The sequence below is a fragment of the Artemia franciscana genome, unplaced genomic scaffold (genome assembly GCF_032884065.1).
Source record: "Artemia franciscana unplaced genomic scaffold, ASM3288406v1 Scaffold_284, whole genome shotgun sequence".
NCBI lineage: Eukaryota > Metazoa > Arthropoda > Branchiopoda > Anostraca > Artemiidae > Artemia > Artemia franciscana.
Genome location: NW_027063596.1, coordinates 849,861 through 871,924, shown reverse-complemented (window position 1 = coordinate 871,924; position 22,064 = coordinate 849,861). Strand labels below are relative to the sequence as shown.

Genomic DNA, 22,064 nt, shown 5'->3' with positions numbered 1-22,064 from the left:
AAATACAGGGTTTCGCTTAGATCCGAGTATATTAATTGACAGTTGTTTCGTTAAATCGATACCTGGTATACCTGGCCCTAGCAGCAGAGAACGAATATTCCAAAGAGTATTACCGCGCAGAGTACCTCGTTGAGGTACGACAAAAAGAATAGTTTGCCTTAGGGTTCCTTGTAACAGGCTTCAAGTGTGAGAAAAAAAAAAGTATAACCAGATCTCATGTCAAGGGGGATTTGTAATATACTCACTTACCGATTGACATAGACTTGGCTGAAGCAACTCAGAACTGAAATTTTCAACTCATGATGCGACATATGTGTCTTAAATCTCTTTATAGTAGGATCCATAGATATTCTTTATAAAGAAAAATATAATTTTGACATAAGGAATTCAACTAACAAAAAGTAGAATTAAATAATCGACCTAAGTTTTTTTTATATTCCTCGGCTCAAGTTTTTGCTTTTATTCTCTCTACAATACAGTAAAAGAAAACATTTGAGTTATAAAAATTTTATACAAGTACGTTTAATTTCAACGGAAGAACATTCTGAAAAATGCCTTGGTGACTACTTTCTTTCCCTCTTCTTTATTATTGTCAAAAACCTTCCTTCTCCAACTTAAATTGTCAACTCTATATGCACGTATTTAAGTTTAGAAGTAGTTTTTCACTTGAGTGAAAGAAACTTATGAAAAGTAAAGTAAAAGTTGTAGGAAATTCGCCATTATTCAGCTGTCTGAGAATTAAGAGTTAAGAATCTTCCAGGTTAAGAATTTGAAATTCAGGTTACAATGAAATAATCAATTGAAAATACAGGGTTTCGCTTAGATCCGAGTATATTAATTGACAGATGTTTCGTTAAAAAGTGATAAAAGTAATCCTGGTATATGCTTCAAAATACCTTCCTAGGAAAAGTTTGTAAGCCCCGCACAATTTTCCTAACCTAATAACCTTTTTCGAGGCGATGAAAAGTAGCTAAAGTTGAATTGTTTCAGGAATTTGGATACTAGAAAACGCTAGAGGTAAATATCTTAAAATCAAGAAACTGCAGGGTTACATCTGGCCCATTTCCGGGGGGAGGGAGGCTCTCAAATAATTCAATAATATTGTCAGAAATAAAATTATTTGCTATTTATATTACAATAAGGAAAGAATATTATCCAGCCTTTTCATTAATGCCTAGAAAATTTACATTTTTCGGAGCATTTCGCACTCAAATCAAGGATTATCTTTTACCCATAACACCCCAGTTTGCAATTCACATGTAAATCAGAGTGTTCAAATTTACCGTCTGGTAAGAATTCGTGTCACGCAATTATCATAAGAGCAGCTATTTGGCAGAATCTAAGCCCTTAAACTATGGAAGGGTGTAATTAACGGCTTAATACATGCAGGTACATATTTCTTTCTTAGCAACTTGCTTGAAAGCGGTTCAACAGCATTTAAGGAATTTTGTAAGAAACTTAGCTAATTCTATCATTGTGAAAATCGTGTAATATCAAGAAAGAGGGTTTTTTTATAGATATTTATCTAATATAAAGAATTACATTAAGTTGAGTTTGGGTAAGCTCATTTTTTCTGTGGGGAGGGTATAGAAAGAGACTTACCAGTTGATATCTTTGAGGAATATCCGTTTTTAAAAAACCTTGTTGTGGTACGTGCAAAATATGATCTAAGACTGAAGGATGTCCCGATCTAATTCCCCTTTTATACCCCTGGAGACAATAGAAACTTATTTTTTTCTCACTAGAAGAACAGTGGGCTAAAATTTTGTTTTCCTGGAAAATAAAGGATAGTAGGGAGCCTGTGTTCATAGGAAAATCAACAGTCTCTCTAACGGTTCTGGTCATTGAAAATGGTGGTAAAAATAGCTTGTTTGCTGACATGAAATGGTGGAAAAGCGTGAACATATTGGGGTGATCTAAAAAACCATGCCCTAACTTGAGGGAGGACCTTGAAGGATTTTAAAAATAACAAACAAACCCTACTACATAACATCCAAAGAAATGCTAATTTGACGGGAGTTATGTAGGTTTTTTAAATAACAGGTGGCTGTTTCTGTAAGAAAGCATTCCCTATGTCGTAATTTACACATGTATCTTGAAAGATTGCCGTTCAACTTTTTCGTCATTAAAGGAATAAGGGATATCTGCTTTTTACCTCACCAAATTTACAGGACCGTCACTGCTAATGCAGAGGATAGCCCAAAGCCCTATCTTACTCATATTTTGTCCAGTGTCTCGTGTTTTCAATGAAAATAAAATTAACTGTTATTTTTTTTTTTCAAATAAAATATTGTTTTGTTTTGTAAAAAGCTTTTGTAAAATCAGAAAAAAATATTCAATCTTTTTTACAAAAGTATGTTTGAATCTTAACGCAAATCATTAGCCCTAATGCTGGGACTCGTGGTTGCAGACGGTGTATGGTCAAGGGTCTCGTCAGTTTTTATGCAGCGGTTGAATGTATGAACTGCACAGGTCACAGAGAATATGCTGCCTTAAAATATTCTGAAAAATAGAGGCTGCCACAGAGGTCATGAATACGTGTATCAGTTTGTTTACGCTATAGTACATGTATATAGTGCCCAACAATCGCAAAATTATTTTTTAGATTGTATCTTTTATTGTGTGACAATGGATTTTGTCAATAAAATGGTTAGCTTCATTTAAAGGATTCCATTTCTAACATTCCACATTTAACTCTCACTTTTCCACTCGTGACTCTACTTTTAACACTCAAACAAAACTCTAGAATCAAGTGAGGATGCAGGGAGGAGGGGCAGTGAGGGCGATCGCACCTGCTAAGCAAATTTCCTTAGAATCCTTCCTAGATTTTGCTATTGAGTACTATATACAAGAAATAAGGACTGAAAAATAGATGATTCACTGAAATAAAAATAATGAATCAACAATAAAAACAACAATACAATCAAAAAACAATGAAAGAACAATCAACGTAATAAAATTGTTCAAAGAGGGTATGTATTATAAACGTAAGACTGAAAAGTATCACTGCTCCCCGGGTAAAAAAGAAAGACAGATGAAGTATGCCTAGTAGATACGTCCAAATGGAATTTCTTTATTTCCATAATTGAGATTGAAGTAATTCAAGACTCTTTTACCATGGCTTTAAATATTTGCCTCCTTTCTCGCAGCCGCAGGACAATATATGAAGTACCCTGAAAATGATGCCAATTCATCTTCCAAAAATCTAATTTCTGCCTCATTTGGTGGTACTCAAACAGCTTAAAGAAAACTCTAGAATCAAGTGAGGATACAGAGAGAAGGGACAGTGAGGGTGATCGCACCTGCCAAAAAAAATTTCCTTAGAATCCTCCCTAGATTTTCCTATTGAGTACTATATACAAGAAATAAAGACTACAAAATCGATGATTCTCTAAAATAAAAATAATGCATCAACATTAAAAACAACAATAAACAATCAAAAAACAATGAAAGAACAATCAACGTAATAAAATTGCTCAAAGAGGGTACAATGGAAGTAAGGACTAAAGAATCGATGATTTTCTGATATACAAACAATGAGTCAATGATAAAAACAACAATCAACAAAAAATGAAAAAACAATCACCTTAAAAAAATTGTTCAAAGAGGGTATGTATTATAAACGTAAGACTGAAACGTATCACTGCTCCCCGGAGACTAAGAGACAGATAAAGTATGCCTAGTATATACATCCAAATGGAATTATTTTATTTCCATCATTGAGATGAAAGTAATCCAAGACTCATTTACCACCGCTTTAAATGTTTGCCTCCTTTCTAGCAGCCATACAACAATATATAAAGTACCCTAACAATGATGAAAATTCATCTTCCAAAAATCTAATGTCTACCTCATTTGGTGGTACTCAAACAGCTTACAGTTGTGATGAAAATACCGTCTTGTCATCTATTTCAAAGGTCAAAATTATATTTTTCTTTATGAAGAATATCTTTGCATCCTACTATAAAGAGATTTGAGACACATATGTCGCATCATGAGTTAAAAATTTCAGTTCCGAGTTGCTTCAGCCAAGTCTATGTCAATCGGTAAGTGAGTATATTACAAATCCCCCTTGACATGAGATCTGGTTATACTTTTTTTCTCACACTTAAAACCTGTTACAAGGAACCCTAAGGCAAACTATTCTTTTTGCCGTACCTCAATGAGGTACTCTGCTCGGTAATACTCTTTGGAATATTCGTTCTCTGCTGGTAGGGCCAGGTATTCTAGCACCATTTATCACCCCCTATACTTATTTATCCTCTTCTTCTTGACATCATACTCTGAACCTGATTCAGTTCTCTTCTAGTCTCATAGAGAATTTTTTTTTAACAAAAAATCAAACAGGCTCAAGAGTTTGTTGTCCACTGCATCAAAATGTACTCTGAATTATTTGCCAATCTTTTGCCCTAGTAATGTGTAATAACTAGAAAATATATCATAAAAAGGTCTCAAACTCATTCTTCAGATGTATTGAGACCAGACTACCAACTATAGGTTTAAAGACCATACATTGACACCCAGGACCCTTCGGGTTCATAACCCCCATCTTACCATTTAAGAATCTAACTTCGGAATTTACTATATAAACGCGGGTAGAGTGTGCCCACTTTACGTTTCAGGCATTATATTGTTCTAAAAAGTCATAAACACTTACTGGGGGGTGGTATTGGTGGTTGTTCGCATTGTCAGGGGTTTTTGACTAATGGAATTTGTCAGCAAATCCTTGTTCCATACTGGCATTTTTGGCGCACCTTGAAAGATTAATAAATCTCTTGAATCCCTTGAAGAAATTCTAATTTTTTTCTATGAAAGAAGAATATTAATCTAAGAATTCTCAGACCCTTCAGAACTAACAGACCAGGCTCCCGTATTAACCGAAAACCAATGGTGTGTTTTCATTGTAATAAAAACATATTTGGCTATGCCCTTAAATTTTCCTTTTTAGAGGAAACAGTGGAACGTTAAGTTTTCAACACTAGAATATACTATATCTGGAAGCAGAAAGATCCTAGTTATTCCTTCTTTTTTAACTCACAAGAATGTCTTTTTTTACATATGTCCCTGGGGTTTTCCCTCAAAAAAATTGACAGGGGACCCCCTATATTAAACTAAAAGGAATGTGTTGCTTTTTAAAGATGGGTAATATCGTCAATACTCTAATAGTCTGAGAAATTTATCTCACACAAAAATTAGTTTTTAGCGTTAAATACTAGCGAAAATGCTTAAAAGCCTTTATTAGGATGAAAAAATTGTTTTTTTAGCATATGCTAAAAATATGCCATGAAACCCCTCACTCAGAGGAGGTGAACGAGACCAGTCTACATCCTGGTTATTTATCCATTTTTTAGTCTGAACACGAACGTACATTAAGTTTGAAAGTGCGGTAAGTCTTCTAATGGGAATAAATATCAAAGAAGTCACACTTATATTAAGATCTCGATCGGTCTCGATCGGCCGGCATACACAATAACCGAAGGTCTTAAAGAGCGTAAATCAGAGGTGACTTCATTTGGGCCCCCTTATCTAGGTGGAAGAGTTCCTTCCCTTGTCCTTTTTGTAGGAGGGGGGAAATGGTCTAAATCGTCCTAAAAAATTAATTTTTACTTTTTCATGAAAAAAAAACTACATCTTATTTTCAAAACGTCACCCTTAATTTTAACTCACCTTCTATCGCACCCAATATCCCTATATCGATGCTAGAAAACCATATTTTTCACGCCCGACGACGATAAAGAAAAAAAATATTTTCCAAAAAACAATTTTTTTAAGAAAGGTAAGGAATTCAACTAACAAAAAGTAGAATTAAATATTCGATCTAAGTTTTTAAAATACCTCGGTTCAAGTTTTTGCTTTTATTCTCTCTAGAATACAGTAAAAGAAAACATTTGAGTTATAAAAATTTTATACAAGTACGTTTAAATTCAACGGAAGAACATTCTGAAAATGCCTTGGTGACTACTTTCTTTCCCTCTTCTTTATTATTGTCAAAAACCTTCCTTCTCCAACTTAAATTGTCAACTTAATATGCACGTATTTTAGTTTAGAAGTAGTTTTTCACTTGAGTGAAAGAAACTTATGAAAAGTAAAGTAAAAGTTTTACGAAATTCGCCATTATTCAGCTGTCTGAGAATTATGAGTTAAGAATCTTCCAGGTTAAGAATTTGAAATTCAGGTTAAAATGAAATAATCAATTGAAAATACAGGGTTTCGCTTAGATCCGAGTATATTAATTGACAGCTGTTTCGTTAAAAAGTGATAAAAGTAATCCTGGTATATGCTTCAAAATACCTTCCTAGGAAAAGTTTGTAAGCCCCGCACAATTTTCCTAACCTAATAACCTTTTTCGAGGCGATGAAAAGTAGCTAAAGTTGAATTGTTTCAGGAATTTGGATACTAGAAAACGCTAGAGGTAAATACCTTAAAATCAAGAAACTGCAGGGTTACATCTGGTCCATTTCCGGGGGAAGGGAGGCTCTCAAATAATTCAATAATATTGTCAGAAATAAAATTATTTGCTATTTATATTACAATAAGGAAAGAATATTATCCAGCCCTTTCATTAATGCCTAGAAAATTTACATTTTTTGGAGCATTTCGCACTCAAATCAAGGATTATCTTTTACCCATAATACCCCAGTTTGCAATTCACATGTAATAGCAGAGTGTTCAAATTTACCGTCTGGTAAGAATTCGTGTCACGCAATTATCAGAAGAGCAGCTATTTGGCAGAATCTAAGCCCTTAAACTATGGAAGGGTGTAATTAACGGCTTAATACATGCAGGTACATATTTCTTTCTTAGCAACTTGCTTGAAAGCGGTTCAACAGCATTTAAGGAATTTTGTAAGAAACTTGGTTAATTCTATCATTGTGAAAATCGTGTAATATCAGGAAAGAGGGTTTTTTTATAGATATTTATCTAATATAAAGAATTAGATTAAGTTGAGTTTGGGTATGCTCATCTTTTCTGTGGGGAGGGAATAGAAAGATACTTACCAGTTGATATCTTTGAGGAATATCCGTTTTTGAAAAACCTTGTTGTGGTACGTGCAAAATATGATCTAAGACTGAAGAGGTGTCCCGATCTAATTCCCCTTTTATACCCCCGGAGACAATAGAAAGTTATTGTGTTCTCACTAGAAGAATAGTGGGCTAAAATTTTGTTTTCCTGAAAAAAAAAGGATAGCAGGGAGCCTGTGTTCATAGGAAATTCAACAGTCTCTCTAACGGTTTTGGTCGTTGAAAATGGTGGTAAAAATCGCTTGTTTGCTGACATGAAATGGTGGAAAAGCGTGAACATATTGGGGTGATCTAACAAACCATGCCCTAACTTGAGGGAGGACCTTGAAGGATTTTAAAAATAACAAACAAACCCTACTACATAACATCCAAAGAAATGCTAATTTGACGGGAGTTATGTAGGTTATTTAAATAACAGGCGGCTGTTTCTGTAAGAAAGCATTCCCTATGTCGTAATTTACACATGTATCTTGAAAGGTTGCCGTTCAACTTTTTCGTCATTAAAGGAAGAAGGGATATCTGCTTTCTACCTCACCAAATTTACAGGACCGTCACTGCTAATGCAGAGGATAGCCCAAAGGCCAATCTTACTCTTATGTTGTCCAGTGTCTCGTGTTTTCAATGAAAATACAATTAACTGTTTTGTTTCAAATAAAATATTGTTTTGTTTTGTAAAAAGCTTTTGTAAAATCAGAAAAAAATACTCAACCTTTATGACAAAAGTATGTTTGAATCTTAACGCAAATCATTAGCCCTAATGCTGGGACTCGTGGTTGCAGACGGTGTATGGTCAAGGGTCTCGTCAGTTTTTATGCAGCGGTTGAATGTATGAACTGCACAGGTCACAGAGAATATACTGCCTTAAAATGTTCTGAAAAATAGAGGCTGCCACAGCGGTCATGAATAAGTGTATCAGTTTGTTAACGCTATAGTACATGTATATAGTACCCAGCAATCGCAAACTTATTTTTTAGATTGTATCTTTTATTGTGTGACAATAGATTTCGTCAATAAAATGGTTTGCTTCATTTAAAGGATTCCATTTCTAACATTCCACATCTAACTCTCACTTTTTCATTCGTGACTCTACTTCTAACACTCAAAGAAAACTCTAGAATCAAGTGAGGATACAGGGAGGAGGGGCAGTGAGGGTGATCGCACCTGCCAAAAAAATTTCCTTAGAATCCTTCCTAGATTTTCCTATTGAGTACTATATACAAGAAATATAAACTGCAAAATCGATGATTCTCTGAAATAAAAATAATGCATCAACATTAAAAACAACAATAAACAATCAAAAAACAATGAAAGAACAATCAACGTAATAAAATTGTTCAAAGAGGGTACAAAGTAAATAAGAACTAAAGAATCGATGATTTTCTGAAATAAAAACAATGAGTCAATAATAGAAACAAAAATCAACAAACAATTAAAAAACAATCACCTTAAAAAAAATGGTCAACGAGGGTATGTATTATAAACGTAAGACTGAAATGTATCAATGCTCCCCGGAGACTAAGAGACAGATAAAGTATGCCTAGTATATACATCCAAATGGAATTATTTTATTTCCATCATTGAGATGGAAGTAATTCAAGACTCATTTACCACCGCTTTAAATGTTTGCCTCCTTTCTAGCAGCCATACAACAATATATAAAGTACCCTAACAATGATGACAATTCATCTTCCAAAAATCTAATGTCTACCTCATTTGGTGGTACTCAAACAGCTTACAGTTGTGATGAAAATACCATCTTGTCATCTATTTCAAAGGTCAAAATTATATTTTTCTTTATAAAGAATATCTTTGCATCCTACTATAAAGAGATTTGAGACACATATGTCGCATCATTAGTTGAAAATTTCAGTTCTGAGTTGCTTCAGCCAAGTCTATGTCAATCGGTAAGTGAGTATATTACAAATCCCCCTTGACATGAGATCTGGTTATACTTTTTTTTTCTCACACTTGAAACCTGTTACAAGGAACCCTAAGGCAAACTATTCTTTTTGTCGTACCTCAACGAGGTACTCTGCGCAGTAATATTCTTTGGAATATTCGTTCTCTGCTGCTAGGGCCAGGTATACTAGCACCATTTATCACCCCCTATACTTATTTATCCTCTTCTTCTTGACATCATACTCTGAACCTGATTCAGTTCTCTTCTAGTCTCATAGAGAATTTTTTTTTAACAAAAAATCAAACAGGCTCAAGAGTTTGTTGTCCACTGCATCAAAATGTACTCTGAATTATTTGCCAATCCTTTGCCACGTCTGCTTTTCACTTTGATTTGTATAAGTTTGCACCCTTAGCAAAACTTGGGTTTTTTCCCCTGCTAACTGACTAGACTTTGTATTATTCCTAGCCCTTTTTCTAACAACATTAGAAATAGTCCTCTCATCCTCAATCCATTGTAATGTAAACAGGTGGTACGTTCTCAGATATTGTATTTTGAGAGAGGATTTTTCAATTATTTTTTTTTGTCCCATTTCTATAGGAGCCTTTCATGTTGGTGTCCAGGCGCTTAGATTCTCATTTCATCTTGTATTGCACACTTATTACACTGTAATGGTATCAAAGAACAATCAAAAATACTACAACTCACCAAATGCAACAGGCAACGAATGTGTAACCTATTTTTTAACTGGGGTCACCTCTGATTGGCTAGCAGATATCCATGTTAAGTAGCAATCTTGACTTTGACAAAGTTTACCAATGCTCTGCGCAAGAGACAAAGTGGACCAGTTGATACTCTCCTGAGTTATGTTACGGCGACAGTAACTCCGGCCTTAATTCAATTATTTTAAACAAAATTATAGAGGGGAGGGTGCTCCACTTTCTCCTTTTGGCACTGCTGCCCCTCCAATATTAAGGCTCTAGATCCATGCCCGGTTAGGGGCTACCAATTTCATTTTTATTCGTGTTAAAACACAACATACTAATTGTCAAAGTAGGGGGCGGAAAGAAATCGGCTTTGAACCCTATGTTGTATCTTGATACCCTTAAGGGTAAGCCTTAAGTGTAAGGATATTGCTGTTGCTTAAAATTAAAGAATCTCATTAAAATACCAAAGAGTTTTGTAAAATCAATTATTATAAAACTATTCACCCGCAGTGGGCACGTACAAAGCATTTTATCTTAGGACGGGAGAGGTGCTTAAATCGAAAATACAAATTGAAAACTTGCAGATTTTGCTAGCAATATTGTAAATTATTAGTAAAACATGGAAATGATGGGATTGGGCTAGAACACGTAATCGTTACCTTTTTTATATGTCCGATACCAAGCAACTAAAATAACTTGTTACTGAAACTATTAATTAATGAATTTTGTAGAAAGTGCAGGTAACATTCCTTCCAATTCTAAATATTTTAGCCAATGTCAACCTTCATTGCTATTTTTATATGGAATATTAATTTTCAGTTCACTTTATTTTAGAAAATAACTATAAATCCAAATAAATCAGAAACTGCGAATGCGATAATGCTATATTTCGCTTACAAACTAAAGATAGAAAAAGGAAAAAATTGTTACCTGAATTTTTCTGATTGCTTATTTTTTCATTTTAGCTTCGTAAAAGCTATTTCTAGCAGTCAGTCTATTTTTCAAAATAATCAAAATAACCCCCCCTCCCCCCCACCACCAAAAAAAAACGCAAAACGAGTATACATTTTATAATGGCTGGTATAACCCACCCAAGAAGTAATTTTAAAAAGTGAAAAAAAATTAAAATTTTAATACTTGAGGAGAAAAACATAAATTAGAAAGAGCTTCCTTTCTTGGTGCAACAGAATTATGCTTTTTACCGAGGGATGAAATCATGATTAAATTACAGCTATACCACAATTTTCTTATATCCATTGCCATTCTTCCTCCCAAAATCAAAAAATTCATACATAAAGACAAGTGCAGACATCTGGATAAAAAACATTACTCTGAAGGATCCACTCTCTCAGAAAAAATTTCTTGATTGAAACCAACATTTTGATGATCTCACAAACGCTCTCCCCTCTGCAAACACGTAATCTTGTACTATGTAATTTCCCCCCCCCCCCTATCTTTTTCCAACTGATCTGATTCTCCAATGAAACCAAGCTATGACTACAATTTTTTTTTTAATTACACAAGATGAAGCAAGGATAAACATCCGAAAAGCACCACAATGAAAATTAGAGTGCCAAATATCAAATTGAACTGTGAATAAATACGTTTATTTTTCAGCCTCTATGTCTGTTGTACGACCAAATGCCCAATCTTCATCTATAATCAATGAACAGCGTTACTTTCGAATCCCCTTCGAGGATCTAAGCAGTCAGTCGAAGGGATGGTGGTATGCTCACTTTGACGGGCCTTGGATTGCTAGACAAATGGAGATCTATCCGGATAAGACTCCAGTATTGCTGATTAAAGGTAATGTCATATCAGCTCACGTATATTTTTATATATAGAACCGATGTGGATTTTTTTTTATTAAGTTTTTCTAATTTAATTTCTGTAGGTAGACATACGTAGATTAAAAGAATATTTGTTGGGAAAGTGGGGTTTTTTATGGGGAGGGTTGGAGTGGGCTAAAGGGCTGGAGAGAGGAGTGTGTTGAAGGGGTTGAGGTGGAGGAAGTTGTGTTGGGATGAGGGTTGCTACCCTGGGGGTGTTTGAGAGAAGGTGATTGTCTTTTTTCTTTTTCCTTTCGTTAATATTTTAGTTATTGTAAAATGTTTCTAGAAACATTTATGTAGTTTTTTCTATTATTTTTAGTTTAGGATGTCTTCAGGAATGTTTATGTAGTTAATCGCTACGCGTTATCAAAATTTAAATTTTTCCCTACCGTAGTGATTTATATCTGTAATAGTTTATATTTTTGTTTATTATGTAAATAAAAAAAAAAGTCTGGTCGTTTCTTAAATAATATCAAAGAATCTGTCTTTCCTTCGTGAAAAACTCTCTCACTTTCGGAAAATACTTCCATGGAAAGTTCTTCTTGTATAAAATACCCCGCTCTACCCAGAAAAATTCCACACATACAATTGAAATCCTGCTGAAAATTACACCCGAAAAAATGACTTCCAGATGATTCCACCTTAAAAATCCTTCTTAGCACATCTTTATTAGAAAAAGACTTTAATTTCTGATGGTTTTCAAAATCACGACGGGAATTCCTCCAATTTTCATATTTTTCTGAAATTTCCCCCTTCCAGTGGAAGGTTAATCAGTTGAAAACTCCTCCATGGAGAGTTCTCCTGCGGTAAGTTCCCCCATGGAGAAATTTTTCCGTGAAGAGCCCCCTCACAAGTAAAAGATTCTCCAGGTGATTCCAGATTGGTGACAATTTCCCTCTAACAACTATCCTTAATATTCTCACATCCAAAATTAAGGTGATAAACAGATAATAAGACAAACAAAAATTTTGTATTGGAATTCTGGCAAGGTCTACAAGTTTTGAATTTCTCCTGAAAAATTCATACAACAGAAAATTCCCTGCTCACAGAAAATTCTTTCCATGGAGAATCCTCCTGCAGAAAATCCCCCCCCCCCCCCAACCGAAAAACATCCGGACACTACCCAAGAACAAATGCTATACGCTAATGCTGGGCAAATTTTATACCTTGGAGACCTTTCCCAGGGGATTTGGGTGGTCATGTTCCCCTAAAAGCCATAGTTTTTGGACAATTTTACTATGCCGAGTAAATGGATATTGCAAAATTTGATCGGACAAATCCTTGGGGAAAAGAGTCGTAGGAGGGGGTTAGGTGACGTTCAATCTATTGAGCACCTAAAGGGCCCTTTTTTTATTAGGACTCTTGAATTAGCGCTTTCCCGATATATTAGAACCATTGGTTCAATAATATCACCTCTGAGATAAAAAAAAACAAAAAAAAAACAAATGGACGCGCAGCCATAGCCTAATCTTTCTTTTGGCAATCAAAAACAAAATTCCACAATTTTACCGACCGGACCTTGAAACCTCTGCAATATATTTTTTGTTGAATCGTATGTATGATTTCTTTTTTAGTAATTGTATGTGCGATTTTCATTAAAATTCCTTTTTTAGGGGGTATTCCCCCTTTTTTGAAACACAGGCTAATTTTCTCAATTTCTTAGCTTTTGATGGGCAATACTAAACGTAGAGAATCTTATATATTTGGAATCAGATAAAAAGGCTCTTTTTATATGTGTATACTAGCTTTTGGTGTGGCGCTTTGCGCCACAGCAACACCTAGTTGGTGGGGGCACAATGCTCTTCGATTTGTCAATTTTTATCTTTAGCCCAATATTCTCTGTATTCTTGGTGATAGTGTCAAGTAGCTGCTTCAACCGTTCTTTAGACTCTACGAGAAGGACAACGTCGTCCGCGAATTCCAGATCGGACAGTTTTTTACTCCTTACTTTTACCCAATAGCCCGATTAAAATCTCAGGGCATAATCCATTATAATTATAAAGAGCACGGAGGAAAATACACACGATTGACGGACACCAGACATAATCTTGAAAAATCTGGTTGTGGCATTTTCGGTCTTTCCAATTCTTCATAAAGCGCTATAATCATAACTACTATTTCCTCGGAAATTTCCTCGGAAATCTGGGGTATATTTGTTGTGATAGTTCAGAAAGTTGTGATCACTAGCCCCCATAGTATGTCTTCAAGGTGATACCTTTTAATGCTAAACACGTATGTGAAACTTGTCATTAAATTAACTATTTTTTGAATCTTTCCTGGTTAAATTGGTTGCCTACTTCTGATCAAGCAGATCAAATGTAGTCAAATATCAGAGCCATTATTCCAGTCACATCCCTATCTACAATGAAGCATCCACAAGATACTTTCCTAGGCCCTTCTCTATCATCCAGTTATGATTAAATTCCTTTCTAAAGAGCTTACTGAAAGATGGAACTTTGTAGATGACCCAACTGCTATATAAAGTCAATAAGTAACCCTATGAGCATCATCAATGATATCGTAGACAACACTGCAGACTTAGAAATGAGAGAAAATCCCTCTAAATTCCTCTAAAAACCATAATGACAATATTTTTCCTCTAAACTTCACCACATTCTCTCAACTCTATGCCCCCAAAGATTTCTGTGTCTTCCTTTAACTTATATGGGGCACAAATTTCTTCCAATTTAAAGTAAAATATAAGTGTTAAGGATACTAACCATATAGGTAACGCGTCCATTCTCCACCTTAAGTTCTTACATAAATGTAGGGTCCCCTTCCAATTCTTTTAAGATCTATGCTTCTTTTGTCCATCTGCATCATATATATATAGGCTACTTGTTGAGTTCGACATCCTGACATCTCCTGTGAAGAATCAGAAAAAAACTGATTCAATCCCAGACACAAAGAGTCTTGATAGTTTTCAAAGAAGCTAAGGTTCCCTACTCACTCCTTCTAAAAAAAAGACCTGGTTGGAGACACTTGAGCACAGGAGGAGTACATCGCGCGTCCCTTTTGCCAAAAAAAAAGGTAATAAAAAACCCTTGCACGGAAACATTTCCCCAAAAGACACTCCCTACCCAGACTCAGCCTGCCACGGACTGATTCTGAACCCGTTCCTATAATCTCCGCCATTCGTTGTTTTACCTCCAGATATAAAATTAAACTTTGTCCCCTTTATTGCAGATGAAATAAACTACTAGTTTTTTATTATTATTTGTTGCTGATGACACTTAAGCCTTGTGTGCATTTTCTTGTCCCGTTTTTTCCCTTTGTCTAAATTTGGCCTTTTAAATCTTTTATTGTTAATATTCTCTTATATTTTGTTTTTAGTTTTATCAGTTTCTACTTTTATAAGTTGTTGACGATTTGCAGTTTAATACTTTTTACTAAGGAATGGTTCATCATTCTGATATTGTTTTTTGACTCTGTTTCCCACTTCATTGATTGCTGTATTGATTGCTAGTGATTGCTTTATTCTTTGCTGTTTTTTTTAACGATTTTTTGCCTGTATTGCTCTTTATAACTTTGATATGCAAATTTCGCCCTTTTGAGCTAGCGATGGGAGGTTATTGAAATAGATATCTATTTTACACAGCTTTTACATACTCTCTTTCATTTCTTCATTTTTGTTTTACCCAGCATAAAGGTATCGGGTAAAATATTATACAAAGAAAGTAAGTGATAGCTTTACTTAATATTCTGTGCTTTACATTGCTTTACGGATTTTCGGTCGTTCATTCGGTTTTGTTGCTACCAGATATCTTTTGATAGCCTTATCTTTACTGCATATGCTTTAAATAGCTCCACAAAATGATTCTCGTTAATTTTTTTCTTTTCTCTTTACCAAGTATCTTTTGATAGCTTAACCTTTACGTCTTATGCTTTACATAGCTCTAGAGAATCGTGTTCATTTATATAGTTTTGTCATACCAAGCGTCAAATGATAACTTTAGTTTTACTTTTTATGCTTTAGATAGCTTTACAGATTCTCGTTCATTTATTCATTTTCGTTTTACCAAGTATCTTTTTGGTAGCTTTACTTTAACTTTGTATGATTTAGGTGTAGATAACCTTACAGAGTTTCGTTCATTTATTTATTTTTTTGCTTTACCTAGAATCTGGTGATACTTTTGATATTTCTCTTCGATTTACTCATTTGCTTTACCTAGTTTATTTTGATCCCTTTTTCTATGGTTTACAATCCATTATAAATTCTAGTTCATATATTCATTTCTGTTTTATCAAGTAATTTTTCATAGCTTTACTTTTATTTTTTATGCTTTAGTTTAAGATAACCTTACAGAGTTTAGCTCATTTATTTATTTTGCTTTACCTAGTATCTTGTGATACTTATGATATTTCTCCTCGATTTACTCGGTTGCTTTACCAAATTTATTTTGATTCCTGTTTTCTATCGTTTACCATCCATTATAAATTCTAGTTCATATATTCATTTTTGTTTTATCGAGTAAGTTTTAATAGCTTTACTTTTATTTTTGATTCGTTAGTTTTAGATAACCTTACAGAGTTCGTTCATTTATTTATTTTGCTTTAACTAGTATCTTGTGATACTTTTGATATTTCTCCTCGATTTACTCATTTTCTTTACCAGGTTCCTTACCATGATTCCTTTTTTCTATGGTTTACAATCGATCATAAATTCTAGTTCATATATTCATTTCTGTTTTATCAAGTGAGTTTTGATAGCTTTACTTCTATTTTTTATGCTTTAGTTTTAGATAACCTTACAGAGTTTTTTTCATTTATTTATTTCGCTTTACCTAGTATCTTTTCATAGCTTTACCTTTACTTTCTACGTTTTCAAATCCTGAAAGACTATCGTTAATTTATACCTTTTCTGTTTATCGTCTTTTGATAGTTCTATCTTTGATGTTTACGCTTTACATAGCTTTACAGACTCCTGTTCATTCATTCATTTTTAATTTTACCAATGTGTCTTTTGATAGCTTTACTTTTAATTTTTATGCTTAAGATAGCTTTCCAGAATTTTTCCTTTTGTCCTTTTTATTTTGCTAAGTATCTTTTAATAGCTTTACCTTTACTTTCTATGCTTCACATAGATTTACTGATCCTTGTTCATTTATTCATATTTTCACCAACTATCTTCTGATAGCTTTAATTTCACTTCCGATTCTCTAGATAGCTTTACATATTTTGTTCATTTATTTGTTCTTGTTTTACCAAGTTCTTTTTAAAGGCTTTACTTTTAAAGAATGTTGTTCATTTACTCATTTTGTTTTACCAAGTAGGTTTTGAAGGCTTTTCTTTTACTTACTATGCTTTAAATAGCCTTAGAGATTTTAGTTTTCAATCCATTTTTGATTTACTAAGCCTCTTCTAAAAGCTCTACCTTTACTTTCTGTGCTTTAGATGGTAGTCCTGATTCCCGTTCATTCTTCTTTTTTTTACAAAGTATTTTTAATAGCTTTTCCCTTACCTCCTATGCTTCACATAGCTTTAGAGATTCTCGCTCGTTTATTCAGTTTTATTTTGCCAATAATCTTCAGATAGCTTTACTTTTAATTTCGATGGCTTAGATAGCATTACAAATTCTCGTTTACTTGTACATTTTTTTTACCAAGTATATTGTGATAGCTTTAATTTCACCTCGAATTATTTTTATAGCTTTACAGATTTGAATTCATTTATTTATTCTTGATTCACCAAGCATCTTTTAATAGCTTTAATTTCACGTTTTTTACTGGATTTACTCATTTGTTTTACCAACTATATTTGATGGGTTTTTTTTCTATGGTTTAAATAACATTATAAATTCTTATTCATGTATTAATTTTAGTTTTATTAAGTATGTTTTGATAGCTTTACTATTACTTTCTTTGCTTTAGGTTTAGATAACGTTACACAGCCTTGTTCTTTTCTTTATTTTGTTTTACCTAGTTTCTTTTGATAGCTTTACCTTTAATTTCTATGCTTTCAAAGCTTTAAAGCTTCTCGTTACTTTCTTCCTGTTCTGTTCACCATCTTTTGATAGTTTTACCTTTGATTCTTAAGCTTTTCATAACTTTGCAGATTCCCGTTCATTTATTCATTTTTTTTACCAATTGTCTTATGATAGCTTTACTTTTACTTTCTATACTGAAGATAGCTTTCTAAAATTTTTCATCTATTCATTCTTCCCAGTTACCTTTACTTTCTACGCTTTACAAAAATTTAATTATTCTTGTTCAGTTATTGATTTTGTTTACTAACTATATTTTGATAGCTTTAATTTCACTTCCGATTTTCTGGATAGCCTTACAGATTTTCGTTCATTTGCCAAGTTCCTTCTAAAAGCGTCATTTTTACAGACTGTCATTAATTTACTCAGTTTTTTTTTTTACCAAGAATGTTTTGAACACATTTCTTTTACTTATAATGCTTTAAATAGTCTTAGAAATTCTCGTTTTCAATTCATTTTTGATTTACTAAGTATCTTTTGAAAGCTTTATTTTTACCTTCTATGCTTTATATGGTACTTCAGATTCTTATTCATTCATCTATTTTTATTTTACCAAGTATTTTTGATAGCTTTTCCTTTACTTCCTATACTTCACATTGCTTTACAGATTCTATTTTGTTTACTCATTTTTATTTTGACGATATATTTTTGATGGCTTTACTTTTAATTTATATGCTTTAAATAGCATTAAAAATTCTCGATCATCTATTCATCTTTTTTTACTAGCATATTGTGATAGATTTAATTTCACCTCCAGTTATTTACATTGCTTTACAGATATTCATTCATTTATTTATTCTTGATTTACGAAGTTTCTTTTAATAGTGTCACTTTCACAGATTCTCTTTGATTTACTCTTTGGTTTTATAAAGTATATTTTGATTGTTTTTTTTTTCTATGGGTTACAATGCATTATAAATTCTTGTTCATTTATTTATTTTTGTGTTATTAAATATGTTTTGGTGGTTTTGATTTTATATTTTATGCTATAAATTGCTTTACAGATTCATGTTTTTAATTTACTTGTGATTTACCCAGTATCATTTGAAAGCTTTGCCTTTACTTTCTATGCTTTATATGGTCTTACGGATTCTGGTTCATTTATTCAATTTTTTCCTACCAAGTATCGTTTGATTGATTTTTCTTTACTTTCTATACTTCAGATAGTTTAACAGATTCTCGTTCATTCATTCGTTTTTCTTTTACCATGTGTCTTTTCATAGCTTTATTTTTACTTCATTTAGTTTAGATAGCATTTAAATTTTCTTTCATTTATTCTTTATTTACCAAGCGACTTTTGATAGCTTTAATCCCACCTACAATTCTCTAGATAGCTTTACAGATTTTTGTTCATGTACTTATTCTTGTTTCGCCATGTTTCTTTTAATAGGTGCAATTTTACAGACTGTGCTTCCTTTACTCATTTTGTTTTATGAAGTATGTTTTAATAGATTATTTTACTTACTATGGTGTACATAGCTTTACACTTTTTTTGTTCTTTATACATTTCTGATTTCCCAACTATCTTGTGAAGGCTTTACCCCTATGTTCTGTAATTTTTATGGCATTAGAAATTCTCTTTCATTTATTCCCTTTTTTTACCAAGTATCTTTTGATAGCTTTTATTTTACTAAAAGTTATTCGGATAGCTTTACAGATTTTCAGTCATTTATTAATTTTTGTCTTACCAACTTTCTTCTAATAGGTGACCTTTCAAAGATTTTTGTTCATTTACTTATTTATTTTACCAAGTATCTTTTGATAGTTTTTTTCTATGGTTTACAAGGCACTACAAATTCGCGTTCATTTGTGAAATTTGGTTTTACCAAGTATATTTTCATAGCTTTACCTTTACTTCCTACGCTTTAGATAGCTTTAGAGATTCTCATTCATTTATTCATTCTGTTTTACAAAGTATCTTTTGATAGCTTTACCTTTTACTTCTTATGCTTTACATAGCTTTACAGATTGTCATGCATTTTTTTTACCAATTATCTTTTGAGAGCTTTACTTATATTTTCGAAGCTTTTCCAGAGTATTAAAAGTTTTCATTTATATTTTCATTATTGTTTTACCAAGCATCTTTCCACAGCTTTACTTTTAGTTACTATGCTTTACATAGCTTTGCAGGTTCAAACTCATTTTTACAATGTTGTTTTACCAAAGATGTTTTGATAGCTTTGTTTTACTCTCTATGCTCTACATAGCTTTTGGTAAAAATAATTCGGTCAATTATTCTTTTTTCTTTTACGAAGTATGTTTTGATTGCTTTATTTATACTTTCCATACTTAGATCCACTTACAGATTCTCATTCATTTAGTCATTCTTATTTTACCAACTTTTTTTAGTTTTACCTTTACGTTTTATTCTTAGGTATCGTCACTGATTCTTGTTTATTTATTGATTTTGTTGCACCAAACATCTTTTCATAGATTTACTTTTACTTTCTTTGTTTTATATAGCTTCACTGATTCTAGCTCATTTATTCATTTTGGGCTTACCATGTATCTTTTTGATTTTTATGCTTCACATAGCATTACAGGTTCTAATTTTATCTTTACATTTTGTCTTAACAAGTATATTTTGATGGCTTTACCTTTACATTCTATGCTTCAAATAGCTTTACATATTCTCTTTTTTCATTTTTGTTTTACGTAGCACTTTTGTTAGGTTTACTTTTACTTTTTGTGATAAACATAGTCTTACAGATTTGTTTGTTTATATAGCTTTGTTTCACCAAATTATTTTTTATAGCTTTCTGTGTTAACTTTAACTATTGTAGTAGCTTCTCGTTTTCTCTTTAATAACTTGGACAATTGTGATTGATGTAAATTTTGGCTTTAATGGTTGTGTAACAACACATAAGTTAATTGTTTATCCCCTCACCCTCAAAAGCTTATTAGCACAAAAAGAAGTTACATTGGTATATCTAACATAGTAAGCTGAAGTTATTCATATATTCTTTTTCTGCTAGGTTGTGATGACATGCAAATGTGTGATTTAAGCTTAGATGAGACCGGGCTTACACGAAAACGAGGAGCAGAGATTTTTGAAATAGAATTCCAACGAGAATGGGACAAGTTCGGTGGGAAACCGTATTCAAGACCAGCCGAAAGAAGTACTGTCAACGGCAGTACCATGAGTATAAAGTGAAATCAAAATTATTATAATTTCTAATTTTTCCTTTTTTTTCAAATTATTGAATTCATTGAAAAACATTTCAATGTAATTTTCGAATTTGTTTTTTTTTTTTAACAAGGGTTATAGTTAATACTATCTCATAATAAATGTATAGTCACTTCTTGATATTTTTAGCTTTTCTTTTTCATATTTTTATTCGTAAGATCAGAACAATATGGATATTCAGAAAATATTTCAAGAGACACAAATATATATATATATATATATATATATATATATATATATATATATATATATATATATATATTTCAATTGTTGCCTTTTGTTGCTAAAAAGAGGAATATATTAACAGGATAAGTTTGTTTTGGTGTTACTTGGTTGTTCTACATTTGCTGGGTTTTTTTTCATAGGCATGTATTTTGGGGGTGATACCTGACACGGGGATGCCATGGATATTCTGTGGTAGGCACAACAATTGACTGGGTAGAGAATGTAAAGTGCCGAAACCCTATAGACAAGTGTATTCTCCTGATGAGCCCTTGTGTTGGGTTGTCGCCCCTGAATTATTTGTATTTATTGTTTTTATTGTTTGGTAGATGACGACTTATACTTATTGACGACATGATTGTCTGTCCATGGATTATTCTTTATGGTTGATTATGTATGGCTATGCTGTTTGACCTATGTGGTTGTATGGATGAGTAGGGTTAAGGCCCCATTCAAGTGCTGGTCTATATTAACCACTAATTTAGGAAAACAGTTTTCCCTTTCTCCTTCTATCTCCTTTTTTTGTGTTTGTGCTGTTACATTCATGATTTCACTTTTCATTATATATATATATATATATATATATATATATATATATATATATATATATATATATATATATATATATATATATATATATATATATATATATATATATATGTATATATATATATATATATATATATATATATATATATATATATATATATATATATATTTGTGTGTTATTTTTGTGCTCTTTTTTTGTGTGTTCGGTGTTGAACCTTTTTGCAGCGGAATATAACGATAGATAAATACTTAATCATTCAAATTGCTGCAAAGTTTGTTTAGAAAAGGTGCAATTAAGGATGCGATCGAGATTTGTAAGAAATGCCTTTCAAGTGGATATCAAACAGTTCGTGGTAACGAACTGTAGTAAGGAGCGACCCGGCTCAATAGTAACCAAAACTCTAAAAAATGGAATTTTGATACCAATAGCTACATCAAAAGAATCGCATTTTAATGCTGGTTTTAAATATATCAGTTTCATCCAGTTTAGTCTTACCCATCAAACGTTACGAACCTGAGAATATTTGCGTTATTTTAGAAAATAGAGGGGAAACCCCCCTAAAAGTCATAGAATCTTAACGAAAATCACACCATCAGATTCAGCGTATCAGAAAACCCTACTGTAGAAGTTTCCAGTTCCTATCTACAAAAATGTGGAATTTTGT

The 22,064-nt window shown here is 32.6% G+C and overlaps 1 protein-coding gene across 2 annotated transcripts in view; it reads left to right on the top strand.

Moving 5' to 3' along the window:
• Positions 1-20,756, top strand: part of LOC136043016 (myosin heavy chain 95F-like) — a 78,892-nt gene extending 58,136 nt beyond the window's left edge. Inside the window, exons 6-7 of one of the 2 annotated variants that reach the window (XM_065727900.1) lie at positions 11,244-11,432; positions 20,417-20,756. In XM_065727900.1, the coding sequence (XP_065583972.1) occupies positions 11,244-11,432; positions 20,417-20,595 (368 nt within the window). In that variant the 3' untranslated portion in view covers positions 20,596-20,756. The remainder of the gene's footprint in view (positions 1-11,243; positions 11,433-20,416) is intronic. The other variant, XM_065727899.1, reaches the window with a different exon arrangement.
• Positions 20,757-22,064: the final 1,308 nt, after the last annotated feature.